Source organism: Athene noctua, chromosome 1, assembly GCF_965140245.1.
Source record: "Athene noctua chromosome 1, bAthNoc1.hap1.1, whole genome shotgun sequence".
Lineage (NCBI taxonomy): Eukaryota > Metazoa > Chordata > Aves > Strigiformes > Strigidae > Athene > Athene noctua.
In genome coordinates this window covers 137,565,744-137,593,691 of record NC_134037.1, presented here as the reverse complement: position 1 = coordinate 137,593,691, position 27,948 = coordinate 137,565,744, and the positions used below count along the sequence as shown (strand labels likewise).

Here is a 27,948-nt window from a genome sequence, read left to right as displayed (position 1 = left end):
TGATGATGCTGTTTGTGCTTACTGGAGGAAACTTTTGCCTTTATTCTTACAAATCTAATTATAGCAACTGGCATAAAATTCACTGTATTGTAGTATTCTTAAAATGGTACTCCAAGTAGGAATTTGTTGTTCTAGGTTGTGTCCTTGTGTCCAGCTAGGGGCCTGCATGAGGACTTGATCTACTCTCACTCCTGTGTTGTTGCCTTGCTGCCTCTACATTTGGTCTGTGCTAGAAGCCTTAGCCCTGGAAGGGGCTCTCATGCCTTAGAGTGGAGCAGGTTGCCATCATACAGCTGTAATCCCTGATAATTGGCATCTGGCCTGATAGAGGGAACAGCTTGGCCCATGGTATCCTAAATACTAGAAGCACACCCTTCCATGAGCAAGCATAAAGTTAGTGATGATCACAATATCACCTGTTCTTTTTTGCTCTTCTGATGTTCATTTGTTCTCCAAGATAAAATTACACATCCAGTATGAAAACTGTTGATAGCTGAAAATAAATGTTTGCTTAGCTTTTTACCATTCTTTGTTGCAGCTCTCAAGTTCCACTTACAAATATAGAAGTGAGGAATTCAAGAGACAGTTTTCTCATCTGCCAGACTCGGAGAGACTCATAGTAGGTAAGATGTAATCACACCAAAAGTGCTTGTCTTCTGGCTGATTGTAGTAGTGCCAGGGTGGTGGGGACGGTGTGTTTTGGCAGATTCTAACGACAGCTGATACCTTCCTGTTCTCCTGTCTCTGAACTAGCATCAAATACCTTCAGGGAAGGTCAGGTCTGTACTCCTCTCCTGTATTGCCTGCTTTGCAAAAAAATCCCAAACAACCTTTTGGGGATTGAGAAGTGAAGGATTGGATACAGAATCCTTCAGTTCATCTAGATATGGGATGGGAGCCTCTTAAAAGTAGTGATAGGAAAATAAATGTAGTGGGTTTTTAGACAAAACTCTTGACGGTGGTAGAGGTGTGACTGTCTGACAGCAGTTAGCTGACCAGCAGGAAAGGAAGGTCACTCTGCAGGGTCAGGGTGAGCACTGAGCACATAAACTCAACATGTGCTTGTGTGATGTAAGTGTGAGAAGAACCAGAGGTAGAGTTAAATCCTGAGACCACTGAATTTGTTTTATGTTCTTTACAGCACGGACAACCAACTTGGTGTTGTTGTCATAACTGTTCTACCCTGTGAGTGTCTGAGTCCTCTTTAAAGAGGCAAATAGTTATTACTGAATCAGTTGCTACGGATGTTGAGAGAGGAGGGAATGATTCCACAGGTGGAAATGGGTTGGTACTTGGGTACAAAGGTAAAGAGATGTTGCTCCAGTGACCCTGTTAAGTAGGTAGAACATCCTTAGCAGAAGATTTTCACTTGCTCCCTGGAACTAAGCCTAGACCCTTGCTCTAGGCACCTTGATTAATGTGACTTCTGGAACCGAGTGTCACAGTAGGTGCTTGTAATTTAAAAAAAACCTCTTTGCAGGGACAAATGCCAGCTATGTGGTATGAGGACATAAAATTCAGTATTTAAGTGTGTAATTCACATCAGCCATCATAGGAGATCATTGGAAAACACAAACCAATCTTCAGTTTTTCTGACTTATGCTGGGCATTTGGGTGTATTTGTCAACATGGTATATTGAGGACAGATTAAAAACATTTTATACTCCACTACACACTGGTCTGTGTAGTTGTAGTTACTGCTCAGGATAGTGCTGAGCACAGAGCATGTTACCTGGTGGTGTGCTGTGCAAGTCTGCTAGTTCAGGGTTGTCTCATGCCTTGAGTGGAGGTTTTTCACAGCCCAGTATACCAGGCTAGTTCATCCACACGCTGATGACATGGGTGTAGGCATAGAAGTAACACTCAGCTGGAAGAGCAGAGGTGGTAAGTGCATGGGGAGGGAAGCAGGTGGCAGAGAATATCAGATTATGGTGCATAACTTCTTGGCTCTGAAATGTTCCTTTTGAGCTCTGACTCACTGTTTTGCTCCATGGCAAAATCCAAAGCAAGCAAGTGTACAACCGTACCTCCTTTGCCTTCAGTGATGCACATTAGTCCCTCTTTTATCTCTTGCCTTGCAGGTAAGCCTGCCTGCACTGCTAGAGCATTCTGTAACAAATACACCATACAAGATTTAGGTGTTTTTTTGTACAAAAGTGGCATGGGGACCATTTAAAGTTCATTTCTGATCTTATGCAACTGTTAAGGAAGTGAATATTGAGAGCCTGTCAGTATATGCTTGCAGCATGCTGCGTTCCTTCCAGGTTGATGGAAGGGAAATTAGAGCTTTCACTTGCACAGAAACAGTTAAATCCCTCTGTCTTTTTCCAGCCTCAGGAGGAGGCAGTTATCCTCTGAAATGCCTTCTGCATTTTTAAAATACTTGAGTTCAGTACGGAAGGAAAGGATATTACTTCAAAGCATTGTTGTGATGTTTCTTCTTACACAAGATTGATATAAAAGCCAGTGAGCAAACTCTGGAGCACATATTCAATGGACTGCTTTGAACTTGGAGAAAGGTTTAGTTATGGGTTAATCTCAACAACATAGCACCTGCTTCATCAGAAGCAAAGTCATTCTTTTATATACTTTTTTAACCACATAAAAAACAGTGCTTCTTTGGAAGGACTTTTTGCATCCTCCAAGCAAAGAACTCTTCCTTTGCTTGATGCAGAGAAACTTATCATAGGCTTTATAGTGCTCAAAGAAGCAATTTCTTGCTGCTATTCATTAAAAGAACTGTAACTGTTGCTGTTCTTAATTTAGCTGTTAAAAAAGAAGTGACTATTCCACTGTAATGAGCACCGTATATAAAGATTATATGAAATACAATTATTTTCTTATAATGAAAGGGAGAGGTCTTAGACTTTTTAAATGGGAGTTTAAAGGAGTGCCACTAACTCTAATTTGTCTGAAAATGTTTGCAAGCAGCATCTTAAGTTAATGGATCTGAAAGCTTAGGAGAAATGCTAATTTCTCCCTTTGTTTGATACTCTTGTGTAGGTTCGTCATGGTGGTGGTGCTCATCACTTGCCCACTGCTCTAATATTTATAGGCCTGCCTCCCTGCCTGCCTCCCTGCCTGCCTCCCTGCCTGCCTCCCTGCCTGCCTCCCTGCCTGCCTCCCTGCCTGCCTCCCTGCCTGCCTCCCTGCCTGCCTCCCTGCCTGCCTCCCTGCCTGCCTCCCTGCCTGCCTCCCTGCCTGCCTCCCTGCCTGCCTCCCTGCCTGCCTCCCTGCCTGCCTCCCTGCCTGCCTCCCTGCCTGCCTCCCTGCCTGCCTCCCTCAAACATAGGATTCAGATGCAAATTTCTTGGTAATGCTTTCCTCAAGTCTTTGACCTTAAACTCCTGCTATCTTCCCTCTCCCTGCTCTCCCAGCATTTTGGTATCTGACTTTTCTCTTTAAACATGCTTTACAACTTACTGTTTTGGGTTTCTTTAAGTTTATGTAATTCTGTTTGTGGTTATGTCTCCAAGGGCTCGTTGCAAGAAACTTTTTCTACTTGATTGAGGGGAAGTCCCCCGAGAATTTAAAAAATCATAATAAAAGCTTCTGTAGATGCAGACTTACCTTCAAGTTAGGATGGTAAGGGACTCCTGAACATCTTGGTACTTGAACAAGAACTATATTCATCATCTTGTACAGAGTCAAAAATCTGGCTCAGACAATACCAGGTACAATCATTTTCAAAGTAAAAAAACCCTCTTTGATACCTCTAAAGTTAAAATCATTAACATCCTGCATGAATAGGTACATTCTGGGTATTTTCTATACATAAGATAACCTTCTTTAGGTTGGAGATTCCAAAAGAGTCTGTCTTAACTTTCTAGCAGTAGTACTTCTGAAAATTCCTTTTGTTTGAATCTTCAGGCTCTGAAATTATGGAAGTTCTCTCAGGTTTTTAAAAAGCGTAACCAAATCCTCTTCTCTTGCTCTTAATTAGCAGATATCTGATGATGGGTAATTGCTTTCTAGATGAGATCTGTTTCTCAGTAGGGATATTTCAGCCAGAAGCAGTATCATAATAAAAATGACAGTCAGCTTCTGGAAATATCCCCTGCCTGAAGAACTGGATAGCTTCAAGCTGCCTTTTAGTGTCTCAGTCTGCAGCTAGTTTTAGCTAGTGCTAGAATCTGTTTAGTGGAAAATGATTATCTTACTACAGCATATGAACTACTGTTATGTAGGAGTTGACAGTATAATCTGTTATACTATGAAATGTTTGTGCATTCTGTTGTTTAGGCACTTTGAAGTTTGACTTAGGAATACTTCTCCCCTGTACTCCTTATCTTGCTCGATACCTCTTCTCTGAAAATACAGGATAATGCACAGGGGGTCACTAACTGGAGTGCTGTCCTCACACAGATATTTCCATCAGCTCTGGCTTTGGGGTATTCCCAGAGCAATGCTCTGGATGCGACCCAGTACAAGTCTGACTTCACAGACTTTTGAAGAGTGAAAGAAATGGCTTTTTATTTGTATTGTAATACCCTTTTATCTCATTTTAAGTTAACAGGTTTGGGTCACCTGAGCTGCAATAAGTGAGTAAACTTGCTCTTGCTCTCTATACATAGATTATGCCTGTGCACTCCAGAAGGATATCCTGCTGCAAGGACGCTTGTATCTCTCTGAAAACTGGCTCTGTTTCCACAGCAACATTTTCCGATGGGAGACCACAGTAAGATCTCTTAGCTCACTTGAATCCCACCTTTGTCCTATACTATCAGGATATAAGAGTCCCTCAAACAAACCTTACCTGTTCAATCTCATGCTAGTAACTTTGTGCTGAAGAGCCTGAGTGGAAATGCAGATCTACTGCTCTGTAAAATAAGAATAACATTGGAGACATTGGAATGCTGAAGTAAGCCTCCTCAGTCAGTCATTCAGCATAGGAAGGAGTTCAGGAGTTAAGCTAAGCTGATCTTTCACATATCTGGATGATGATTTGCCTCTCTTCGCCAAGGAGGGTAGCTCTGTAAAGGGATGTAACACAAAATGTTCTCCTGTAAGACCAAGAGCATAAGTATGTGGTGTTTCTCTGTTCAGGAACAATCCAGCATTGAATCTTACTTGGTTTAGTCTCACATGTAAATATCAGCATCTAAGAGTAGCTAAAGAGAATCTGTAAATGACCTCTGCAAGTTTTTATATTGTGGTCTGTAGCTTTTGAACAGTATGAGCAACAGTAGATATTTGTGACATGTTGGCTCTCTGTTTCTGTCAAATTAGGTTAATGAGTTAATTTTTTTTTTATTCAGGCAGTTGTTGCTTCTGCTGTAGAAATAGCATGAGGCAGTGAATGAGAAAGTTAAGGTAACCTAGTTAATAGATGATGGAGACATGTCAATGTTCTGCAGCTGTGAGGCTGTTCATATGTTAAATTAATCTCTTAAATTCTACTATGTGTGCTCAGAAGTACAGGAAAGACAACAAATTGCTCATGTACTTAATACAATGGGGAGCTGTAGAAATGCTTAACTGAAAACAGAGATTAATTTCATGAGATCAGTTTGATAATTGAATGTTTCTTATTATAGACTTCAGATTTAAAAAAAAAAATCCCTCTGAAATGAAACCCTTGAATACATAAACTACTCAAAGACATTTTTCAGCTAAAACAGCATACATCCTGGTAACGTGTTTCTGCCTGCCTAGCAGAGTGATATCTTCAGTGATATCCTAAGGCAATCTGAGCTCATCAACTGCAATGGTAGAGCCAAGTTTTGGGACCTCCTCAGCAGGCCACGTTGATGCAGAGAGAGAAAGTGGAGGATCTTCTGCACACACAGAAAAAAATCAAGATCCTACTCTGCGTTATTCCTTTCTCTAAGCTGATTGTTAGTACAGTCTTATCTTCAAGGGAAGCAGGTAGGCTGGACAGAAATGGCTTGTTGCAGCTAGTCAGACCATGCTCTTCTAAACAGAAACATTTCAGATACTAATATGCAAGGCAAACACACCCAAGCAGGAAGATTTCCTTGTGGTGTCTGCACTGCGAGTAAACCTTTGTGAAAGTGAACTAGATTGCAAACTTCTGTGAGATGACATAGGCAAGATAGTCTGTTATTGAGCTATGTCCTGCTTTACATGTAGTGTACTGACTGGGATTGGCTTTTAGATCTGTGGTTTCTATGTGGCTGGGATTGTGCCCTTAATCCTTGAGTGCTGGAGGAGTGCAGGAAAAGAAAAAACATCTTGCTTTCCTAGTGTGAAAGCAGAGGAGGTTACTCAAGTCGTCTTAAATTGCTTCTACTTTGGAATGCTTGCTGTTAAGGTGTGGTGGTTTAGGCCCTGCCAAGACTAGAGACCACATTGCCGTTGTCCCTCCCCCAGCCTTGGACACAAGTAGGGCACAAACCCAGGGGTTGAAATAAGGAGAAATTTAATACGTGTAATAAACAATCTGAACAACAACAATAGCAATAATAACAACAATAAACAGTAATAACAGTAAACAAGACAAGATATACAGAGAAGTACCACAGTGGACGCAACAGCCTGCCGCGCGTGCTTCCCGCAACAAAAGCCGCAAAAGAAAGCTTCCTGCGCTGCTGTGCGGGACCTGACTTCAGCATGGTATGAATAACCTGGCTGGAGATCCCTTCCCCCTGCTTGGGAGAAACTTAACCCTATCCTAGCTGAACCAGGACATAAGGTTAGCAAGCGGAGACAGTAATTGCCTTTGATCTCAACTGAATTGCATCCCAGGGTTTGGGGTTGGTTTCAGTTCCTCTTGGATGTTCTGCACCTTTGTAAATTTTTAGTCTTAATAGTTATTTTTAATATGTATTATTAAATCTGTTTCTGCTTAGATTTCTATTGCCTTGAAGGATATTACTTTCATGACAAAGGAGAAGACTGCTCGGCTCATTCCAAATGCCATACAAATAGCAACAAAAGGAGAGAAGGTGAAAACCTGTATTTAAAAACTTTTTTTTAAATTATAAAGTCCAGGGTAGAGTACTTGTAGTTTTAAATTTGCATAAGTAACTTCCCTGTCAAATCTTTAAATGTGATAGGTATTAGAAGACAGACTTGATGGTTTGGTCCCTGTGTGTATTGGCTTGATAATTCAGCTTTAGTTTGATTGCAGAATCCCCAAGTAGTGTTGATGCAGTAACTGGAAAGTAAGGGAGTTTTTGTCCCACCGATTCTCAAAGAAAAGCCATTTGAAAGCTAAAAGTTCAGGGCATGAATTCAGAATGAGATGACAAAAATATCAAATTCACTTGATTTGAAGTGCCCCTGGAAAAAAATTGCTGAAAACAGGAGGACTTTGATGTCATGGGGTTTGAGTTAAGGAGGAATCTACCCATAGAACATGCAATCGTATGTGCTGGGAAATGTAGGTATGTGTGTGGTTTTTGAAAAACTGAAGAGTGTGATGCATAAAGTTTTTATGTGCTTCATGATACTTCTTTCTAGGGTGAATCTGGAGCTGTTCTTTGTAAAGAAACTGTGATTCCTCATATTTGGCTTTTTGTTCTCAATTGATTAATTATTAACCTTCATCATCAGAAAGATAAATCTCTTTGCTAAACAAACTTCCAAATGGGAAAGATTTTAATACTGCAAATGGTGCATTTAATTTGATCTCCTATTTTCATTATTATTTTAATTTCACTTCTACTTATGTGAAAAGATTAGTAAAAGGAATCTATGGCAGAAGGATGGAAAGGGCTGTGGCCTGTAAGAAATAGGCATGTGCAGCTCTGATTTACTCCACGTTCTATTTGAAAGTGGGAGAAAGATTTAACTGTGTAGTTGGTTGAAGGGGAGCTCTTTCTTTGTGCCAAAGGTACAAATGATTGCAATCAGATGCCCAGAAGGGCCAGTGTCTTTATATATACTATGTGGATATTGGGGAACTAACTCTTACTAAAAGTGATAGTGTGGAGTGTGAGGAATATGAGCCCAGGCTTGTTGAATGTGAGAGGAGCATGCCATTGCTGAAAACCTTAGGATATTTACGACACAAGGACGCATTCTGCATTTCTTGAAATACCTTTTTTTTTTTACCTTGTTTTTCCTGCAGTTTTTCTTCACATCATTCAGTGCAAGAGACAGAAGCTACCTCAGTATTTTCCGTTTATGGCAGAATGTGTTGCTGGATAAGGTAAGCTTGTGAGTGCTGGTACCTGTGGTTTAAGTAACAAAATAATCCTTTTCTAATGTAAGCAGATGTGTCTTTGGAGGATAAGAGACTTTCCTTTAAGAAATCAGCTTTTCCCTTCTGACACAGAATTCTAAGCTGATGTTCTCCTTCAGCTCTTTGTATTTTAGATCCCAGATAAATGTCTCATCCTTTCTTTCTCATACTGCCACCTACAACTTTGTTGTTGATGATGGAATATTTTGTCTGTGAAGATAAGTTGCATGCTTCTCTTCTTCACTACCAACTCCAGCAGATATTACTGAATCGGCATGCATTTACTTCACATTTTCTATGGCTAATTTGTAATGAAAAAGGCAAGGGGCTTTTTCAGTGAAAGCTTTTTTTCTTTTTAAGGAAAAAGCTAAAAGTCACCTTCTCAGATAAGTTAGCTGAACCTTTGCCAATCAGCTCATTACAACTCCCCTGACCTTGAATAAATGCAACAGAGGCAGGCTGTATGATATAGAAGTGTATTTTGGCAACTTCTGCTAGTTGATTTATACTGTAATTTGTGAATATTTAAGCAAATCTTCTTTCTAAAAATGTACTGATGCTTTTGCAGAACATCGCTGTAAGTAATGCAATTTTTTTAAACCAATTCCTTCCTGTTTATGGCTCTTGTTGTTTAAATATTTCAACACAGTTGCAATTGAATGCTGAAATATCCATATATAACTCTGTGCTGCAATGGTCCCCAAAGGCTTAAGGTGGTTGCACTACTCCTATGTAGTACCCACACAAGTGGTTTTTGTTAGATCAATTTTAGGGCAGACTAGAGGCACTTTTTTTCAAACAAAAGCTGAAAATAAAGGGAAGTGCCATTTAAGGCAAAACTAATGTTTCTTGCAAATCTCTTCTCACTCACATCAAATACTATCTAACTGTAACTGTAGACTAGATATTAGGAAGCATTTCTTTTCAGAAGGGGTTGTTGGGCGTTGGAATGGGCTGCCCAGGGCAGGGGGGAGTCCCCATCCCTGGAGGGGTTGAAGAGTCAGGTTGACCTGGCGCTGAGGGATCTGGTGGAGTTGGGAACGGTCAGGGTGAGGTTAATGGTTGGACTGGAAGAGCTTCAAGGGCTTTTGCAACCTAGACAATTCTGTGATTGTGATAACTGTCTTGTAGGCAAAATCCATGATGTATTATGTCATCTTTTGACTGGAATGTGCAACTGGAACTAATTTTGTTTTCTTTTGTTAGGCAGAGTTTGTCAGGAATGATGATTACCCCATTCAGTTGGTTAGTTCGTGGTGCAGTAGATTGAATGTATGGGCATTCAGGTATGGATTCATATCAAAGGGGCTGGAATAGAGGCAACAAGCTTTGTGCTGTTCAGAATTAGTTTCTCCTGTGCTTTTCTACTCTTTTGACTGAGTGTGACATTATGAACAATTTTTCACCTTGGAGCAGTAACTAAAGGATATAGATGAAAGTAGAGGGTGTGGACTGGGTGTAAGATGAGATGACTTAAGCCATCAGGTTTTAGGAACCAGTGCATCTGGGTAGCTTGGGTACTCTTCTTATTCTTTCTGTCTAATTGTGCTATTAGCTTTCTTGCATCCTCACTGAAGTATGTTGAAAGATAAGTCTGTCATGTGAATTTCTACTTGGGGTTCTCAGCAGTAAAATGGATCACTGCCTTGAGGTGTATGTAGGGCTTTTTAACATGGTATGTTTGGAGCTACTTACTGAAACAGAATTTCTGTTAGGTTGAGCTCCTACTTCTGCAACATAGTAATTTCTGATTCTCAGCTAGAATGTGTTGGAGGCACCTGTCAGCCTGCTTGATGATTCTTTACAGCTTCACCAAACTACATCAAGCTGTAGAGGGGTGCTGAGGAGTTGAAAGTAGAAACTGAAGTTGCTAGAGCTGGATCCACTGACTCCACTACAATGGCAGCTTTCCACCTACCTGTTGATAAAAGAAAGCCCTTGGTGCATCCAAGCAGTTTTGCTGCTTTCTTCCCACCACCTCATGGCAGGGACAGAATACATTTGAGAGATCTCATATGTCTGAGGCTCTGGCATGATATGCAGTGCCCTGAATACACGAAGCCTGGTGTTTCTGGGCTCCAGTGGTCAAAGGGATCTCATCAGGATTTGTAAGGCTTGTGACAAAAAAAAGCAAGTCTCACTCTGGAACCAGTTCCAAAATGAGCTGGTTTTAATGTATCCTCTGCAGATAGTTAAATATTTTGAAGCCTGTGGATAATTTAGTTGTATCTGGAGTGCATCTGCTAGACCTGAAGACACCATCCAACTGTTACATTGTGAAATAAAGTCATTCTGGTGTCATCTGGAGTGTAACTCTGAATGCAGCTGTTGCAAGTGCTGGTTTATGCCACTTGATGATGAATAATCCCAATTTCCAGGATTTAGATCCAGGGGATGGAGCATTTGCTTCAAACCACATTTGTGCAGAGGTAACTTTCAGTCGCTGGCTCTGGCCTCGTCAGTGTTTCCTGGGCATAGATTTCATGTTATGAGGTTTCACCTCTGAAGAGTGACCTGTCTGCTTTACCTGATACACCTCAGGGTTTCACCACCCACAGAACTACTGGGTAGGGTCAGCATGCCCTTTCCCAGATCTCCATCTTGTGGCCATTCTGCCTTCTACCTTTTAAGTATCACATGTCCTAGACAGTTGGAACAAGTAGATTTGTGTAAAGTTTGCCAGATGACTTGCGTTGTGTAAGAAAACCAGCGAATGGTTACATGCTGTTCCATGCCTAAGCTTACTTCGGCCATCAAGGTGCTCTCCCCCAACTTTGTGTAACTGTTCTGGTAGAACTCCTGGTCCCCTTGGCTGAGTTGTAATTCTCTAGCTCATAGTTTCTCATTTGGATCTTGCTCAGAGTGCAGTACTGTGCATTTGGTGCCCTTCAGCTTGTTGTTCTGGGAATCAGTGGGTACCTTCATCTTAAGATAGTTCATTCTCAGGCTATTTTCTTAAAATGTCCATGTAAAGACTTTTTTCTTTCAAGGAAAATTCCATTTTATTTTTTTTTACAGTCCTATTGTAAAATGCGCTCAGAGTGAGTCTCTTAGGCTTTTACCTTGCCATTGTTTTTTAAATGCTCCTGGTTGAAGGGGAAGCATCATGGAAAATAGTCATTAATGTAGGTCTGGAAGAGACATGACACCAATCTTGATAAAACAGATAGCTGCTTCCACATCCACTGAGGCTTTCAATAATACATCAGCATATAAAATCAGCCAAAATTCCTGTTTTGCAAGAGGCTTTCTAGATTTGTAAAACAAGTTTACTAATGGCTGCTGTTGACAGTAAGAGCAATGGTGTTTATTCTTTTGCTTTATTTTTCTAAAGCTTAGGGGTGTCAAATGTCCTTCCAGTTGAAGGGGGAAGGAACAAATTAAAATCTAATTAGGCAGGTCATTCAAATCCCAAACGAACACAGCGCTCCTTATTTCTAATGGAACAAGATCTTAACTTAATCAGTCTCAATTCCCATGAGTCCTCTTCCATAGAGCTGGATTTATTTTCCTGTTCTTCTTATGCTTTGCTGGGTAGAGATTTGCACCTGTCTCCGGGGACATTGTAGCAGGTAAGTCTAGAGGTGTGAAAAGGGACCAGAATTTCTGATGAGCTGAGGTTCTTGTGGCAAACATTTACCAGGGCAGCAGTTCTGCCTTCCCTGGCAGCTTTTCAGGGAAGGTTGTGAAAGAGTTGTTTGTTTGCACCTTGGTGTGCAACAGAAGGTTGTTTTAGAGATCAAAGAGGGCTTGGGTCGATAGTGACCTTCATGTTTGGGCGGTCAGAGGGGTTTTGCCATTTTCCTTCCCTGTCCTGCAAACACGCAGTCACAGAGTTTGACATCAAAGTTGCTTGGTGGGAGTGTGGTGTGTGGTGGGGAGTTGTTTCTCGAGTAAACCTGTACTGAGTGTCTTGTTCTTACTTCTGCATCTATCCATAGGGTGTAAAAAAAGGGTGACTTTGTTTCTGTCAGTGGTATTCTGTAGTATTGCTTGTGCCATGCCACCAACTGTCTTGTGTGAAACAAAATATTGGCGTTTTGTGCTCTCAGCTGAAAAGACAAAAAGGTGTCCCAGCTGCTTCTTGTAGCCTTTGGTTTTGCGTACGAAGAGAGTAAAAACCTGGCATAAACCATCACCTTGAGTGGGCAAAATAATTCATGTTTAGATTCAGCTTTTCAAGCTTCAGAGCTTCTCAAACCGTCCTCTCAGAAGCAGAAGTCTGACCCAGAGAATTTGTGCCCTTCTTTGCCTTCAGAACTAATCCTTTCTGATATAATAAAGCAAGTCTGGTTTGATCTTGGGCTGTGACCATTAGCAACTCATTATATCTAGCTGAGCTAGGAATAATTGAGCAGAGTGAGAATCCTGTTTTAGACGAAGAAGTTGGTAACAGCGACTTTATAAAACCACAGGAAACAGCTTTATAGATTCCTAAAATGCATAGCTTAAAGTTTCTCTGCTCTCCTCAAGCTGCTGAGCTCTGTGTACAAGGGCAGTCTGATTTGCCCACAGACTGGTGCAGAACGTGCTGGTGAATTTAATTAGAGGCATTAAGGCATTTGCCAGTTATTTTCTTATGACTAGAAATAAAGGCACTGGCAATCTCGGGCCACAGAAGTGAAAGTGGCCTTGTTTCTGTCCTTTAATTTGAGGTTGAAAGTTGTGCTGTCTAAAGCTACACCTCCCTCCTATTTTGCCACCGTGGAATACCTACTCCTGGTTTTAGCCGTTTAATGGAAGCAGCTGGAGGTGGTTGGTTGTGGTTTGGAGTTTACTGCTCCGAGGGGAAAGCAAGGCAGCAGCATGGGGGTGCGTGTGTTGGTTTTTTAGCGCTACATCGCTTCGTCCAACAAACCCCCGTGGTAGAGGGAGTCTGGCACCAGCTGCCTTGCTGTATATTTTAATGTTTACTTTGTCTTCGGTAGGATTAAATACCCCAAAACTGATCTCTGCCGCTCTGGGATGCTTGTGCCGGATGCTTGTGCCAGCTGCTTGCTGAGCAGCCCGACCCCTTGTGCTGGAAAAATCCCCTCAGCCCCATCCTGACCCACCCGGGCTTTGCCCTGAACCTCGCTGGCTTTCCCACTGTTTGTGGTGGGGGTGTCCCGGCCACGGCCACAAGCGCCGTGGCGATGCCCGCCAGTGGCCCCGCTCGCTGCGGGGGGCCGGGCCCCGCCGCCGCCGCCGATCAGGAAGTGGGAGCGCGGCGGCAACCGGCGGGGCCGGGGGTGCCCCGGGAGCGGCGCCGGGACTCGGGCGGCGGGGAGCGGCAGGTTTGTCGCCATGAGGGGGTGACAGGCGCCCTCCGGGCGGGACACAGCGCGGGAGGGAGCCCCGGGGGCGGAGAACGCCGAGGGGGTGCAGGGGGATGCATTTACATTGCTGCCCCTGGGTCGGCTCTTTGAGGTCTGTCTAAAATTGCGGGTAGTATAACACTCTGCAGGTGAGGCAGGGAGGTGGAGAGGATCATTTAAAGCCCTTTTTAAATAATGCATGGATATTTAATGTGATCATTTCATGCAAATAGTAAGCAGGACTTGTGTTACTCCCTCATTAGCACGTTTCTGTTCCCTTGATCAATATGGATTGTGGCTGAGGCACATTTTCCAGTGTGGTGTCTCTTTAAGATCGCTACTATTGCTCTCTGAGCTCTGCTAAATCCCAGAAACTTATTCCCTTTCTCTCTTTTTTTTTTTTTTTTTTTTGGTTGTTTGGTTTTTGTTGGTTTGGGTTTGGGTTTTTTTTAGCCCTCTACAGCTGAACTGGACTTTGAAACTAGTTGCTGCTTTACTTTGCTGATACGAGTTTGTCATGCTACTTTCACTTCCTAACTTTCCTGATGATTGGAAAAAAACTTAAAAATATCCCAGTAGCTGTGGGAATTCATGGTGCATGGCAGAGATACTATATAGAAAGATAAGAGTAGCTAGTGAGGAGTCAAGGTAATATTCTTACTGAGCAACAGCAACTATTTTTTTTTTTTTTGGTGAAGGGGCTTATGGTGGTGTTCCAAGGTGAGGATCTCCTGTCCCACCTTGGCAAAGTGGACGGCTGACCTATACACCACTGTCTGTAGGGACTGAAACGCTAGCCTCTCACCATTTGTAAAGCTCTCTGAGCATCCTGAAGAAACAGGCATGTATCTATTAAGCAGTTTGTCGAAGATCAAAGAGGGAGGCACTGGCTGTCTACTAGTTACTGGTCTTGTGCCATATCGTGTGAAATTCAAGAGCGAGCTACCTTGAACATATCTGTGAAAACACTGGGGACACATGAAGCAGCAAGTAATGGTTACAAACATGTTTTCTTGAAATAACAAGTTTTCTCATGTCTGGTGTTATTGGTTGAACAGTTATGGTTTGGGAGTATGGAGTAGACAGGAGTACGGTTCCCCAAAATGCTGAAATCCAATCTTGGAATGTGATACCTAAATGCTTTCAGTCCTTGTCAGAATTGAGGTTAAAGGCTGTGGCGTAATTCAAACTTCTTACTGTTTTACCTCCTGTGCCTTACTGTCCCATGCCGTAGTTCTTGACTAGCTCGCTTTCTTTCAGAGGCTGACCAAGCAGGAATTCTGGCAGCTGGTGCACCAGAGCTATGGCTCTGAGCTGGGCCTGAACAGCGAGGAGATGGAGAGCTTCCACTCATCGTCTGAGGACAATGGGCAGCCTCGGTAAGGGGAGCCTGTAAAGCTTATTGAAATACTTGAGGAGAAGCAGTGACCTCTTGCTTAGAAATTCTTTTTCCAAAGTGCTGCTGTAGCTTTACCAGGAAGGTTAAGCCTATAGTAAAAGGATGCAAAGAACTGCATAAACTGAGCTCGCATGAAAACTTAATTGTGTTCATTGTCTCATAGTAGGAGCACAGCTGAGGCCCCTTAGAGGAGGGAGATCAGAAGACCTTGTTCTCCCTGTATCTGCTTGGGGATATCATCAGGAGAGCTTAAAGAGCAACCTTTTTTCATGGTGGTATCTAGCCAGGATCTGCATGCCCTTCAACAAAATGGAAGGGCTGAACGGAATGGAGCTATATATGATGATCAGATGCTTCTTCCTCTCCTCTGTGGAGACCAAAATACTTGTTTTGGTTTATCCTCCTGATGTGTGAAGTCTTTGCTTGTTTTTGTATTGTCCTCAGCTTAAATTAGGAAACTGGAATAATCTAACTAGGTGGATTTTTTTTTTAATGGTTGCCTTGATTTTTTTCGAACAAATGTGAACTAATTTACAAACTGCCAGGGTAAATCTAATAACAGGGCTTTAATTTTGTATCCATACGTAAATAAGTATGGTTTTACAAAACTGAACAATGTAATTTATGTCTCTCTTCAATCCTATATTATCTGAGTATGTCTGTTAGAAAAAAAATATTAAATTCACTTCAAGCTTCAAAACATGTCCTATTAAATATTTCCTAGGTTTTTTTTTTCCTGTAGAAAACATACTACTTTGAAACTCTGGCATAAGGGATGCAGGAAAAAAATTCTTGTCTCAAGCTTTCTTAAAATGTTTTCTTTCCAAATTTGTTCTAAGCTATCTGTTTCATCTTCTCCCACAGCACACACTTTTTCTGATTCACCAGTGCTTGGTTTTACTAACCTTATGGTCAGAAACTGAACCTTCTGAGAAGTGGCTAGGGTGAGGAAAATGGCTTGAGAAATTAATGAGCTGGATGTGGGAAGAATGAGTTGGTAGCTTTTGATATTAGCTGAACCACAGTGGTTTGAATGCAAAAATCACACTTGGAAGCTTTCTCAGATTTATTTTTTTTTTCAGCACTTCTGTCTCCAAAGATATCTTCCTTTTTGCTTTGGACAGATCCAGCATTTGTGATGATTCTGGAGAAAGGGATGAAAAACTACCTAAAATGATTGGTTTAGTTCGGGAACCCACACTTCAAACAGAAGGAGAGTCACTCAATAGACACGCGTTGCCAGGAGTAAGTGCTGACACAGCCTTTCTTGCTATTTGTAACTGATAAGCATATATGCTTAACTTGTATATATGTAAGGATATATGGGGACTGTAACTTCTAAAGAAGCCTTTGAGAGTTCATAATAGTTTAGGAGGTTTTCACATCAGAAATTTAAGATGAGTATCTTCAGGTTTCACGAATGTTTCTTGAATTTAACAAAATTCTATATAAGAGAATATTGTTGGTGTGAGTTTCAGGAACGTCCTGTTACTAATTCACTGCTAACCTGGCTAGAATGCTGAGGCTTGTGCCCTGGTCTTTGTTTAAAAACAAAATAAACTGTGTTTTATCCACTTTCCTAGGGACTGTGTGCATTTTTATCCAAATGCTTTATGAAATTAATGCCTCTCTTCACTTCTGGTGTTTTCTTGCATGTGCTATTTGTCATTTAAAACATCATCTCTTCTGTCTCTCCTATACATGAGCTTTATTAGAGGGTAGTTAAGCTGTGTTATCCTTGCCTTCAAGGGTCAATTAGTCTGCTCTTGTGAATATATGAAGCATTTTTTATTTAAACTTGTGGAAATGTTTCAGAATGAAGGGTTAAAAAACCCACACTTGATATAATAAAGATGGGTTTTCCCATCATTCCATGGGTTAATAGAATTGAACAAGCATGAGTGTTTCACTCGTGGTGTTGTATGGATTTGTGAATGTATTTGGCTAGTTGGGAGGGTGTTCTGAGGTGTGCACAGTTGCTGGGACTCCTGCATGTAGTTGTAGTCCTAAAAGGTTATAGACATTTTCACTTAATAGATACTCCAAGGGAAAGATCTTGGAAAAGCAAATAAAGCACTAAAGCATTTCTTTCAAAATTCACTAGGGTTGGCTACCTAATTGCTGTTTCTGTTTTGGAAAATTTGGGGAGGGAAGAAAAGGGGATGTTTGTAATAGCTTTTATTACCATATAAATATTCTGGGTTTTGTCACTTGCTAAAACTGATCTGGAGGTTAAGCAGGCTTTAAATAGTTTTGCTGAAATCCAAGTTAATGGCTAGAGACTCACACCCAGCAAACAATACTGGTGTTTGTCAGATGTTAAAAACTTAGTTAATCGGATGATGGGTATCTCTTGTGGAAATCCTAACAGTATAAAATAAGATTTTTGGACAGCTATAAGGGAGGTCTGGGAGGACTGTGGATGCTGCTGGAGTTTAGGCTCTGTAGGATAACTAAAAATCTAGCCAGGTAGCTTTGGTTTGGATTTGTAAATCGTCTTTGCACAAGAACAACCATTTAAAAATAATTGCTGTGCCTGGGAAAGAAGTCTTTTGTTTACCTAGTGGGTGCCACTCCCAGAGATCTCTTGCAGGTGCTAAATCTAATTGGGCATGTTGGTGAGCAGTAATGCTCAGGGATTTGGTTTGTACACAAGAAAAAATGCTGCGATTCTCCCTTGAATAAACTGCCTTTAAAAAGTCCTTTTAATTATAGTGTAAAAGAGTAATCTTGATAAATGTGTAACTGTTTAGCTTACTGTTTCAGTGTAACTAAAATACATAGTGATTGTGTTCAGCTGTATGTGTCACTTGGCATTTCTCAAGAACGTCAATGCTCTCTCCACAGCCCCTGGATTACAGCGTAGTTTGTAGAAGCACAGGGTGATAGGAAGAGGCAGTAGTGTTCAGAATGTATTGATCAAAAACCATCCCACTGATGATACAAAACAGTTAATCACCTTCCAAAGACTGGAGGGAAACAGGCTTAACCTCTCCTTTACTGCTCTGATACACAAAGTAAGTCCCAAAGCTCTCATCAGAGGAAAAACTGAAATAATGGAGGGGTTGGCTATGGTATTTGGCCTGTCCTGGGAAAAGTATTGTCAATAGCTGTCCATAGCTGATTAAAGAAAGTCTGTGTGTAACACCAGTCATGGCTGGTCTGCTTCTCTAAGTGCAGTTCATCTCAGTGTGGGGAACCACCTTAGTGCCTTTATTTTCAACCATCACCCTCCCTCCACCCCTTGGAGGGGAGGCTTTCCAGTCCCAGAGCCTTCTGTTCACTAAAAACTAGAAAAGCCTTGGCACAGAGCTTAGCAGTATGCGACTAGCTCATAAATGCATATAAGGAAGAAAATATACATCTTTGATTCCAGCTGGCAGATCTTAAAATCATTATTCTTTAGTGTAAAAAAAATCCAAACATGCTCCCCCCCCTTCCAAAAAAACCCCCAAACAACCAGCAACCCAGAAACCCCAAGAAAACTGTGTTTGAGTTGATCAGGTATTGCAAAAGCCTCAGGATGAATCTTTTCTTTCCTGACATTATGAAAGGCATTTTTGTAGGAGCTGTTGCTCTTGTCCTCTGACTCGAGTCTGACTCTCCTGCTCTGCTCATGGCATAGTGGACTGTTATGCTGCTGGTGGGAGCTCCACTTGTTTGCCAGATCCCTGTCATCAAAATGCTATGAAAGTTCCTTGGATTTGAGCTGGATCTGTATGTCAATTTTTAGACTGTTTCACCATAACTAGCTCTTTTCTGACTTTCATCTGTATTGGTAGAGTGTTTTGACATGATGTTGATTCTGTCCTAGTTCCTGTTATGTGATTGATTATAACTTCAGGCACTGTAGCTCCTTTCAGTAGGAACATTTGTTAATTGATCTGCTTTTTTGATAGTCTTCCTTTTTTATTTTTTTATTTTTGACCTTGAGGGATTATTTTTGCCTGCTTATACTGCAGTTAAATTCATGCCTGTCTCTGTTTTCCAGCCACCCACCTTCTGCTAATGGCCCTCAGTTACACAAAAAAAAAAGTAGATGGTCTTTATTTTGAAAAAAACAAAGAAGTACAGGAAGTACCTCATGATTATTCAAGTAGCGGATGCTCTTGGTTTTTTGAGTCTGTGCTGAATAATCTCTAGGGATGATGGTATTGCAGATGAATCGGAACTACTCAGCTGAGGAGGCCCGATTTTGTTTATTATGATCTGAGTACTACTGAATATGAGGGCTGTTCCACTGGAGGCAATGGGAGCTTTGGGGAGAATGAAAACCAGGATTTGAAGCTAGCAGCCAAGCATTTTGGCTGGCATTTTGAGATGTATGAACCTTGCACATACAGTTTCACTAGAAATTACTGCACCAAGTGTGTAATGAAATGTAAACTTAGCATCCAGTTACTATAGTTTAGGGTTAAGAGCTGCATTGTTGATTCAGGGACTGATATTTTGGGGGATTTCCTGCTTATGTATTGGAGATGGCAAATAATACTCCATTTCTTTGTTTCTGAGAAGTCACATTTTATAGGTAGGATGGCTGTAGACAGTGTTTTAAAACTTTTTTTTTATCTAAGGGTCGTAGAGCCCTACAAAATAAGAAACCTTTCAAATATGTTTGGGACTAGGATGACCTCATCTTGCTGAAAAAGGGAGACCCTGCCTGTTTTATTGTGCTTCCCTCAAGATTGTTGGACCTGTTGCTAAACTGGCAGGAAAAAAATACGGGCACAAGGGGACTGGATGGGGAGTAAACTCTCCCCTTTAAGGCAGCTCTTGTTATAACAGTAAAGATGAGTAAGTCTGTCCCTTGTTAGCAGGGTAAAGTGAAACTTTGAAATAAAGAGGAAGGGAGGTTGGCTGGGGTATGGGAGCAAGGGAGAAATTAGTGCTTGACTGTGTGGTAATTGGACGGGAAGAATTTGTGGCTTCCTTTATATGGCTTTCTTCTTTGAAAGTAACTTCCTCTTTTTTTAAAAAAAGTCTGTGATTACTGATACATTTTATTTCTCTTGGTTGTTTCAGGTGGAGGAGTCCCTAAATGAGAAGCAAATAAAGAAGAGCCCTCTTCCTTCTTCAGAAAGAAAACCTGTTAAGCTAGTCAGGAGCAGGTCTTTAGAAAAGTCCTTGGACCTGAATGAGAATGAAAATGTTCCAGAGAAGAGCAGTGCCTCTGATAGCGAAGAAGGTAAATCTCTTAAAAATTGGGATCTGTAAAACAACCCGGTGTTCTGTCTCTGGTAGAACTCTGGTGTTCTATCTCACCTGTGGAGTAAGTTAGAGGGTCTAATCTTAGTATCTTTCTGATCTTAGAAACTTGTTTGCTCATTTGTTTCACAGAATTGCAGCAAAAACATCTTTGTATCTTACTTAGTTTCTGGGAAGAAAGAAGTTGTTGTGGGGTGTTTAGAACAAAAACAAATTGTGGTTTTGGTTTTTCTCCTTTGATGGGTAAAGAGTTGCTAACAGCTTAAGCTAAAAAAAAAAGTTTTGTGACAGTGTGGTGTTCTTTGTTCACTTTCCATGCTCTCACAGGTATTTCAAATATTTTTCTTTCATTTGTTTTCACTTCTTGGGAACTCGGGAAAAATTTCTGACTGTTCTCCAGTTTCTGAAAGATTCCCCCGCTCTCCTCACCCCACTTCTTTACACTTCTACTTTCTGAAGGCATGTGGGCTTCAGTTTGATGGAGCAGACTGAGGAACTTGTTGAAAGTCCAGGCAAGACAATTTCCCAGGTTTCAGGAGTGTGTTGTCTATCGTGAATCTGGCCTGAAGATGGAAAAACCTTGACGTGTATTTTGGAGCAGATTACACTTTGTGTACTAACAGAGTTAGTGTCTTAATGGATCCTAATATACCATCCTCATAACTCATTGCCCAGTACAAGATGAGAAGAAATTTGGATACCGCAGTAGTGTAGAGATTGTAACTTGGTTGTTACGTGCTTTCTTTCCTTATCCTGCTGTAGGACAAAAAAGTGTAGCTGTATGTCTCACAGTGGTTTTGGTGTAAGTGTTTTAAAGCTATGTCCTGGGGAGAGAGTAAGGCCAGAGGGTGTCTTTTACCCAGGCTGGGTGACAGTGAGACTTTTGCCTAGGTCTCTGGGCGCTTGTTCTGTGGTCCCACAGTAGTCCCTGACAAGTTCTTGCTCTCTAACGTGAGCTTTTCACTTACCATGGGGAACTTTTCTATGTCAAAGGACTGGAGTTGTTCAGACAGATCCCTGAAGTTGTGGTGAATGTTCTGTTAAATATCCCATCTTAGACTCTGTAAATGCCTTTAAAATGAGGTGAGCACAAACCTGCATTGCTTCCAAAGTTGTATATGGTGTGCACATGAAAGACAGAAAAGCTCAACAGTAGCAATGTGCTCAGTAGCAGCTGGATATTTCTTTCATATGCAGAGAGATAACTTTTACCTGTTGGCAAGAATAGAACAGTTCGGTTAATTGAGGCCAGTTCTTAATCTGGTTGAGGAACTTTACATCTCATCCTTTCAGAGTTGGCAACTGAAGTTGCTTGCAGGTGTCATTATGCTGGAATCACTGAGGTGTCCGGGAAAGCTTTCAAAGTCAGGGATTGAAGTGGTTGCATGCAAGTTGTGATTGTTGCCTGAGGATATACTTTATATTCAACTAACTTTCCTTTTGCTTACCCCATACTGCTTCTGTGTTTGCCTGAGTTCAGATTCTACACACGGCATGTCAGGTTGTATCATTTTTGTGAATATACCTACTTGAACAGGCTGCTGTTTGTGCCATACTCCTACACACTTCACAAGCTGCACAAATTGTTTAGTCTATCACAAGGTGTATCTTTTAGAGCAGCAAAAACTTTGGCCTTCAGATCTTTTGGGTATCTTGCAGTTTTCCTATCCTCTTAGTACCACATCTTTCTTCTGTCTCTGGATTTTATTTTTTATGGCAGAAACTGAATGAAAAGAGTCCTGTTGTCTTTCATGCTGCTGTTTGCCTAAACAGCAGTAAATACTCCCTGTCATCCCTGCATTGGTGATGTTGACTAAATATAGCATATTAAACTGAAAATGTCTCTTTAAAAAAAGAGACTAAAGACTTCATGCTGCTTTTCTTATTTCTCCTCCTTCCCCCAAGACTAGTCTTTTTTTATTCAGAGCAGGAATTTCTAGTCCTACAACATTAATCTTTCTCTTGTATTCCCTTCTTCATGCTTAGAATTTTTTTCTTCTGTTTCTCTGTCTGTTTTCTATTGCAGTTGCCCCATCCTCTTACAAGGTGAATTCCTTCATGCAAATGAAACTAGCTTTCCTACATGGCAAAGGTTTACCCATGTGATTAATGTCTCTTGTGTCCTTTGGCTCATACTCAGGCTGCCCATGGAGGTATCTTGGCAAATAAGGTGAGGGGCAAGCTCGAGACTGTTGTTCTCCAACTCCAGCTCTGCCTGACACCCAAAGCTGGAATGCCAGGGCCTTAGCAACACTGGTTCCTGTACCCTAACCCATTCTCACATTGCTTACCTGGGGGATGGGAGGGTGTGTCTCATATGTGCCACTGGCCTGTTGACCTGCATCTTGATGCTTTTGTTGGGTTTCATAAATTGGAGTATTGTTCTCGAGCCATGGGTTAAAAATTAGTATTAGCAGTCTTGATTCTAAATTTTGGAAAACAAATTTTAGTTCAAGCACAGAATATGTATTTCCAAAGTAGAGCTGGGAGATTCTGAAATTCTTCAAATGACCCTTACTCTGTGTAGCTGCTTTTTTTTTCCACTGGCAATGATTGGCAGCATAAAATGCTTCAAAGAAAGAAGGGGAGGCATGAAATTAGAAACCGGTCTTTTCTAATAGAAAGCTTTAATGTATATGGGGACACCATAAATTCCTGATTTTACATAAATTGACAGACTTAATATATTGTTTTTATTTGTACTAATAACCACCTTAAATGTGTGGTCTGCAGGAAAACGTAACTGGCTTGCACTTTAGTGCTGAGATGGGTACAGCAGTGGCTTGACTTTTCTTGCAGATAGGGATATATGGGGCAGAAAATGTTTGAAATACAGGGCAGTTAAAATTAGTTCAGCCCTGGTTTTACACCCCCAAAGAAATGAAATTTTGGATATACAATGTATGTATGGAAGAGTAGCCCTGTTTTTGTTGGCATTTTAAAGTACCAAAAGCATATATTTTGTTGAATATGTAACTACCAAGTATTTGTTGCTTTGGAGTTTGGAGGGTGTATGAGTTATCTAAAGGTAAAAGGAATAAGTTTTTTACCTTGTGAACTAGAAAAAGCTAGCATTGTCACAATACTTACTCAGTACCTCCTCAAGTTAATTTTGTACTTAGTCATTTAAAGTATAGGCATGCTCTTTTGATAATGGTTAATATTGTTGATGCAGTCTTAGTCTAGATGGTGTCTGGAACATGTTCACTCTAGGAATTCTTTTTATTAAGTTGATTTCAGGTGTATCTGGTGAAAGGCTCCTACCTGCGTATTCTTCATGCAGTGTGCAGTTTTCCCCCATCCCCAGTGGCATAGAAGTCCTCAACAGTGCCAAGACTTGCATACATACTTTTTTTTTTTCCTGCTGATTCTCCCCCAACTCTGTGGAGTGGAAAAATCAGCTGTCTTATTAATTTGTTTGACAGCCTCTGCTCTTACCACTTCAGCTTTCTGAATTTGCTTGTGGTGTATTGATTATTAATGGGTATTCTAAGAATAACTTTTTTTCCTGCCCCCTCTTTCCCCTCTTCATAATTCTGTCTTGTGCACCGCAGATGTTTCAAACCTCTGCAGTCACTGCTGCATAATGGTATTGTAGTCAAACATTATTTCACAGCTTGCTTTGCAGTGATGAAAATGACCTTATGAAGTGCAAGGCAATAGCAGGGGAGGGAACAGACTTGCTGTCTTCAGGCTGAACCAGGACACGCTGGGTAGTATGTTTACTCCTGGATTTTTTGAGTCCCTAGGGATCCTAACCTAAACTCAGAATAATGTCATGTTCTCTTATCAGACAGTAGCTCCAATTTATCTATAAATGTATTCAGGCTAAGAGACTTAGTGGCTGATAATTGCATGCTGCTGAGGGGTTAGAACAGCATTAAAATTTAAGGAGTTAGACTGATACCTGGATACTTGCACAAAACATCCTGTTCATAAACAGTATTTCTAAGCCAGTCTAGTTAAAATGCTTGATGTTGCTCCAGTATTGAGATAAATAAAAGGCAAGTAGGTTTACCTGTGTGAGTTAAGCAAGTGAAAACAGTAGGCAAACATGCATATTAATATGTAGCAGAGTGGTTAAAGCTTTCTGTTCAAATTGCAAAGTGTGTAAACTGTACGCATTCTTTGCTGTGCTACTGTTTCTGCTCACTGCTTCACCTAGGATTTCTACAGATAAACTCTAAGAAGCCTGGATGGAAGTGAGACAGAGCTTGACAAGCTTCAGGTATGCAGCGACTTGCTTCCACACACAGATGTGGAACTTCACAGCACTGAAGCAGCATTCATGATTTCCAGGCTTTGTGGAAAACAGCTGTTTGAATCCTAACATCTAAAGCAGCTGATGGGTCTGATAGATCAGTCCAGTTTCAGCTTGGATTTTCTAAAAATGCTGCTTTACGTATTAACACCATTTAAAAAAATTTTTTGTTTCTTTGTTCCAAGAGCTGAGAGGGATTGTAAGTAAAAACATACTTCTCAATTGATTCTCTCAATGCATTTGGCACTTCATCGACTATTCCTTGTTAGAGACAGGACTAGATAGAGGTGGAGTAGGTAAATCAGCTAACAGGAGATTTTGTATAGACCCATGGATGCTCTGGCTTAAGGTACAAGGAGGGCACACTTAATGCTTGAAGAGTAAAGTATCTCAGTAGTAAGGTCTGCACCTTAAGGTAATAATGCATGGGCTTCGTGTGTACCATAAATTGCTGTGGCTTACCAAATTACTTGGCATCAGCAGAAACATGGTAACTGTCCTCAGGCATTTCAGGTGAATATAAAGCTGTGTCACTTAGCTAAGCCTCACTGGGGCAAAGGTAACTTGTATTATCGTCTATTTTGCTAAGACATACGCAAATAGCTGCCAACACTTATCTGGTGCATGGTGACCTGATCATGTGACTGGGCCTTTGAGGGTGGGTTTTGTGGTTTGGTTTGTGTGTTTTGAGGGTTTTTTTACATGGTAGCAGATGCCTTGAGCATGTCAAGGTCCAGCGGAGAGACTCAACCAAGTAACTAGGTTTGAATTACCTGGTATTTGACTCCGTGCATGTTAGGTGATGCACAGTAGGCAAAGGGGATGTCAACATCAATATCTGAGGCTTCCCATCTCTTGGTGAGAGAGAGGAAGTGGGAAGTGTGCTCTGAGAGGTCTTCAGTGCTGAGGACTTGTTGGCTGAGGTCAAACTTAGAGTTCATTCAGACTGCATTTTGCTGGAATTAGGTTTAGCTCTAAGAGAAAATACAGTGGACATAAACTGAAAACCCAGGCTGAATTTTTAGATTCCCTCAGAATGTTTCAGCACAGTAGAATCTGTGTTCTAGCATGGAAAGATTGCATGCTATCTGGTTAAATAGGCCTCTTAAAATGCATGCTTGCTTTCTGTCCCACCTCACAATTTCATAAGCAGAACATGGCATGGGAAGGAAGTCCATCTCTTGTGCAAGCACAAAATGGCACTCATGTTTCACTTTTGGGGTCCTACATTGAAGCGTGATTAGGTCAAAGAACTGTTTTGGGTGTGTAATGGGGACTTTTAGCAGGCTAGAAGCAGAACTAGGGCGGAGGTCTGCTCAGTCATAACTGGATTTTGCTGGGGACTGTTGTGGTGTTTAGTGGCTTTTTGCATTTATCAATACTGACTGGTACCAAGAAGTAATGTTTTAAGTGCTGTAACCTTAGCCTATAGGCAGCTTTTGAACTATAGCTTGATATTCAGGCTACCTTTGAATTGGTGGCTGGCACTGACCTTTGCTAGCTCTGAACAGTCATTTCTATCAATTGAAAGGTCCTGACTTCTGTCTTGCTTCTACAAGATTTGCTTTCAGGCTTTCTGTTTCATTTTAGTAATGTGTTGGCATGGTTTTTTGGTGGCTTTTTTTTTGGTTTTGGTAATTATAGCTTAGGACGGACTTCTTTCTAAAGCATAAGCAGATTGAGTTGGGGTTGGCATAGGAAACTGCTTGCCCTCCAGGATTATAATTCTGTCCCTTATCTCTTGCAAGAATGGCTGAGACATCCACAAAGCTGAGTCATTCTAGCAACCAACAAGAAGTAGAAACAGTAATGATCAGTGCTGCAGCCACACAGTGCCACTGGGGCACTTGGTGGTGGTTTTGAAGTAGAGGATGGCAATTAAGCATCTTGGTGCCCTGTCCAGGACTGCAAAATGGAGCAGGGTATACCTCTTATAAAGAGGTATGGAGAGAGGAACAGTTTGAGGAACTGTTTGGGAGTCTACCTGGTCTCTTAGATCTACCAGCATTACAGATGTTAAAAGCAGAATTATGAAACTAGCCACAAGAAAGCTAGTATGGCTTCACTGTCCTGCTTGCTATGCACGTGTCCTTTGTAGAATAGACATGCATATTAATGAAGATTACACTAACTTCTTGCCTTCCCCAGTGTTTTCTGTAGGATTAGTAGAATGCTGAAGGCAGAACTAAAGGGATGGGACCTTGTGATGTTGATTTAGTAATTTATGTTTGCACAGGGAAATGGGGGCTGGGGGGGAGTGGGTGTGAAAATTGACTCTGAACTTTGCTCCTGAAGACAACCTACCAAATCATGTGCTGCTATCATTACTGGGTTTTTGAGAGTGAGAAACAAATGCTAATGCAGGCTAGGGAAGGATTTGAGCTGTAATAAAGCTTAAAATATGATAAAGTTTCTTCGTAATACTGTTCCTAACATCATCATCTCTGCCTTTCCTTAGCAGTAAAGGAGACTGTCTCTGAGAATGATCTCTATGGGAGGCTTTTTATAAACAGAGTTTTCCACATCACTGCAGACAAGATGTTTGAAATCCTTTTCACCAATTCTCACTTCATGCAGAGGTTTCTCAATTCCAGGAGTATAGTAGGTAATATACTCTTCTCCCTTCTGTCCGTGTTGCAAACTATCCTGAAAATTTCAACCTCCTGAGAAATGTTAAATAGGGCTAAGTTGAATTTTAAGTTTCTCCTTGCTTTAAAAGAGTTATGAAGCTTTAAAGTTCCACGATGAGAGAGGATATTTAAAGCTAGCCTGTTTATATCTATAGATCAGCCACATTTTGGAGTAAAAACCTCATTTCAGTGCACCACAAAACTGCCCATTAATGCCTGAATTTTGTGGAGGCTATTAAGTTAATGCATTCTGTGGGGTATTTCTGATTACGTTGTGTCCTAAAAATATTGGAATGTGTATGGCTGGCACACAGGCAAAATAATTGCATCCTCCTAAACGATACTCACAGGCTTTAATTTTCTGGATGAGTAAATTTTATTCACTGAGATCATAAGAACAGAAAATTAAGTCAAAAAGGTAATATTTATTCAGCATCAGCTTGGAAGGCAAAGTAGCAAAAGCTTTTGATAATGCTGAGTGAATCTATTCAAGTTTAAGCAGATGGGAAGTGATATATTTTAATTTAATTGCTTACTCTTCTCCCCACCTTCGAGTCTCTTTCTGTAGACTCAGGTTCAGCTGGTTAGTGCCTCACCTTTGTTCATCAGTGAACTACAATTTTCCCTTTCCTGCAAAAGACACAGTCATTTGAAATCAGTTTTCTGTCTCTCTCTCTCTCTCCCCACCACTGTTCTTAAACTAAGATATGAAAGGTCAGAGAATGTCTTTTAGGTAATCTGCATTTGAGATTTTTGTATAATTTCTCATCTAGATGCTGTATCAACCCCTTGGAACAGAGATTCCAGTGGCAATCAGTTGAGGACTTTGACGTACACTGTAACGATTAACAATCCACTTTGTGGGAAGTTCACAACTGCAACTGAAAAGCAGGTACTGTGTGCATGTCCGTGTCTGGTGCCCGTTAAGCGAGGGAGAGGTCAACTCTACAGTCTGTCAGAGATCTGACCATGGATTAAGAGTTCAGGGAGCTGAATGTGGATCTGCA

General features: G+C 41.1%; 1 protein-coding gene across 6 annotated transcripts in view; it reads left to right on the top strand.

Moving 5' to 3' along the window:
* The window catches only part of GRAMD1C (GRAM domain containing 1C), a 56,085-nt gene that overhangs the window by 19,297 nt on the left and 8,840 nt on the right, over window positions 1–27,948 (top strand). For 4 of the 6 annotated variants that reach the window (XM_074927990.1, XM_074928009.1, XM_074928026.1 and 1 more), the window contains exons 3-11: window positions 539–623; window positions 4,575–4,678; window positions 6,813–6,908; window positions 8,036–8,116; window positions 14,707–14,825; window positions 15,928–16,090; window positions 19,868–20,030; window positions 26,770–26,916; window positions 27,715–27,833. In XM_074927990.1, the coding sequence (XP_074784091.1) occupies window positions 539–623; window positions 4,575–4,678; window positions 6,813–6,908; window positions 8,036–8,116; window positions 14,707–14,825; window positions 15,928–16,090; window positions 19,868–20,030; window positions 26,770–26,916; window positions 27,715–27,833 (1,077 nt within the window). The remainder of the gene's footprint in view (window positions 1–538; window positions 624–4,574; window positions 4,679–6,812; window positions 6,909–8,035; window positions 8,117–14,706; window positions 14,826–15,927; window positions 16,091–19,867; window positions 20,031–26,769; window positions 26,917–27,714; window positions 27,834–27,948) is intronic. The other 2 variants (XM_074928000.1, XM_074928019.1) reach the window with 2 other exon arrangements.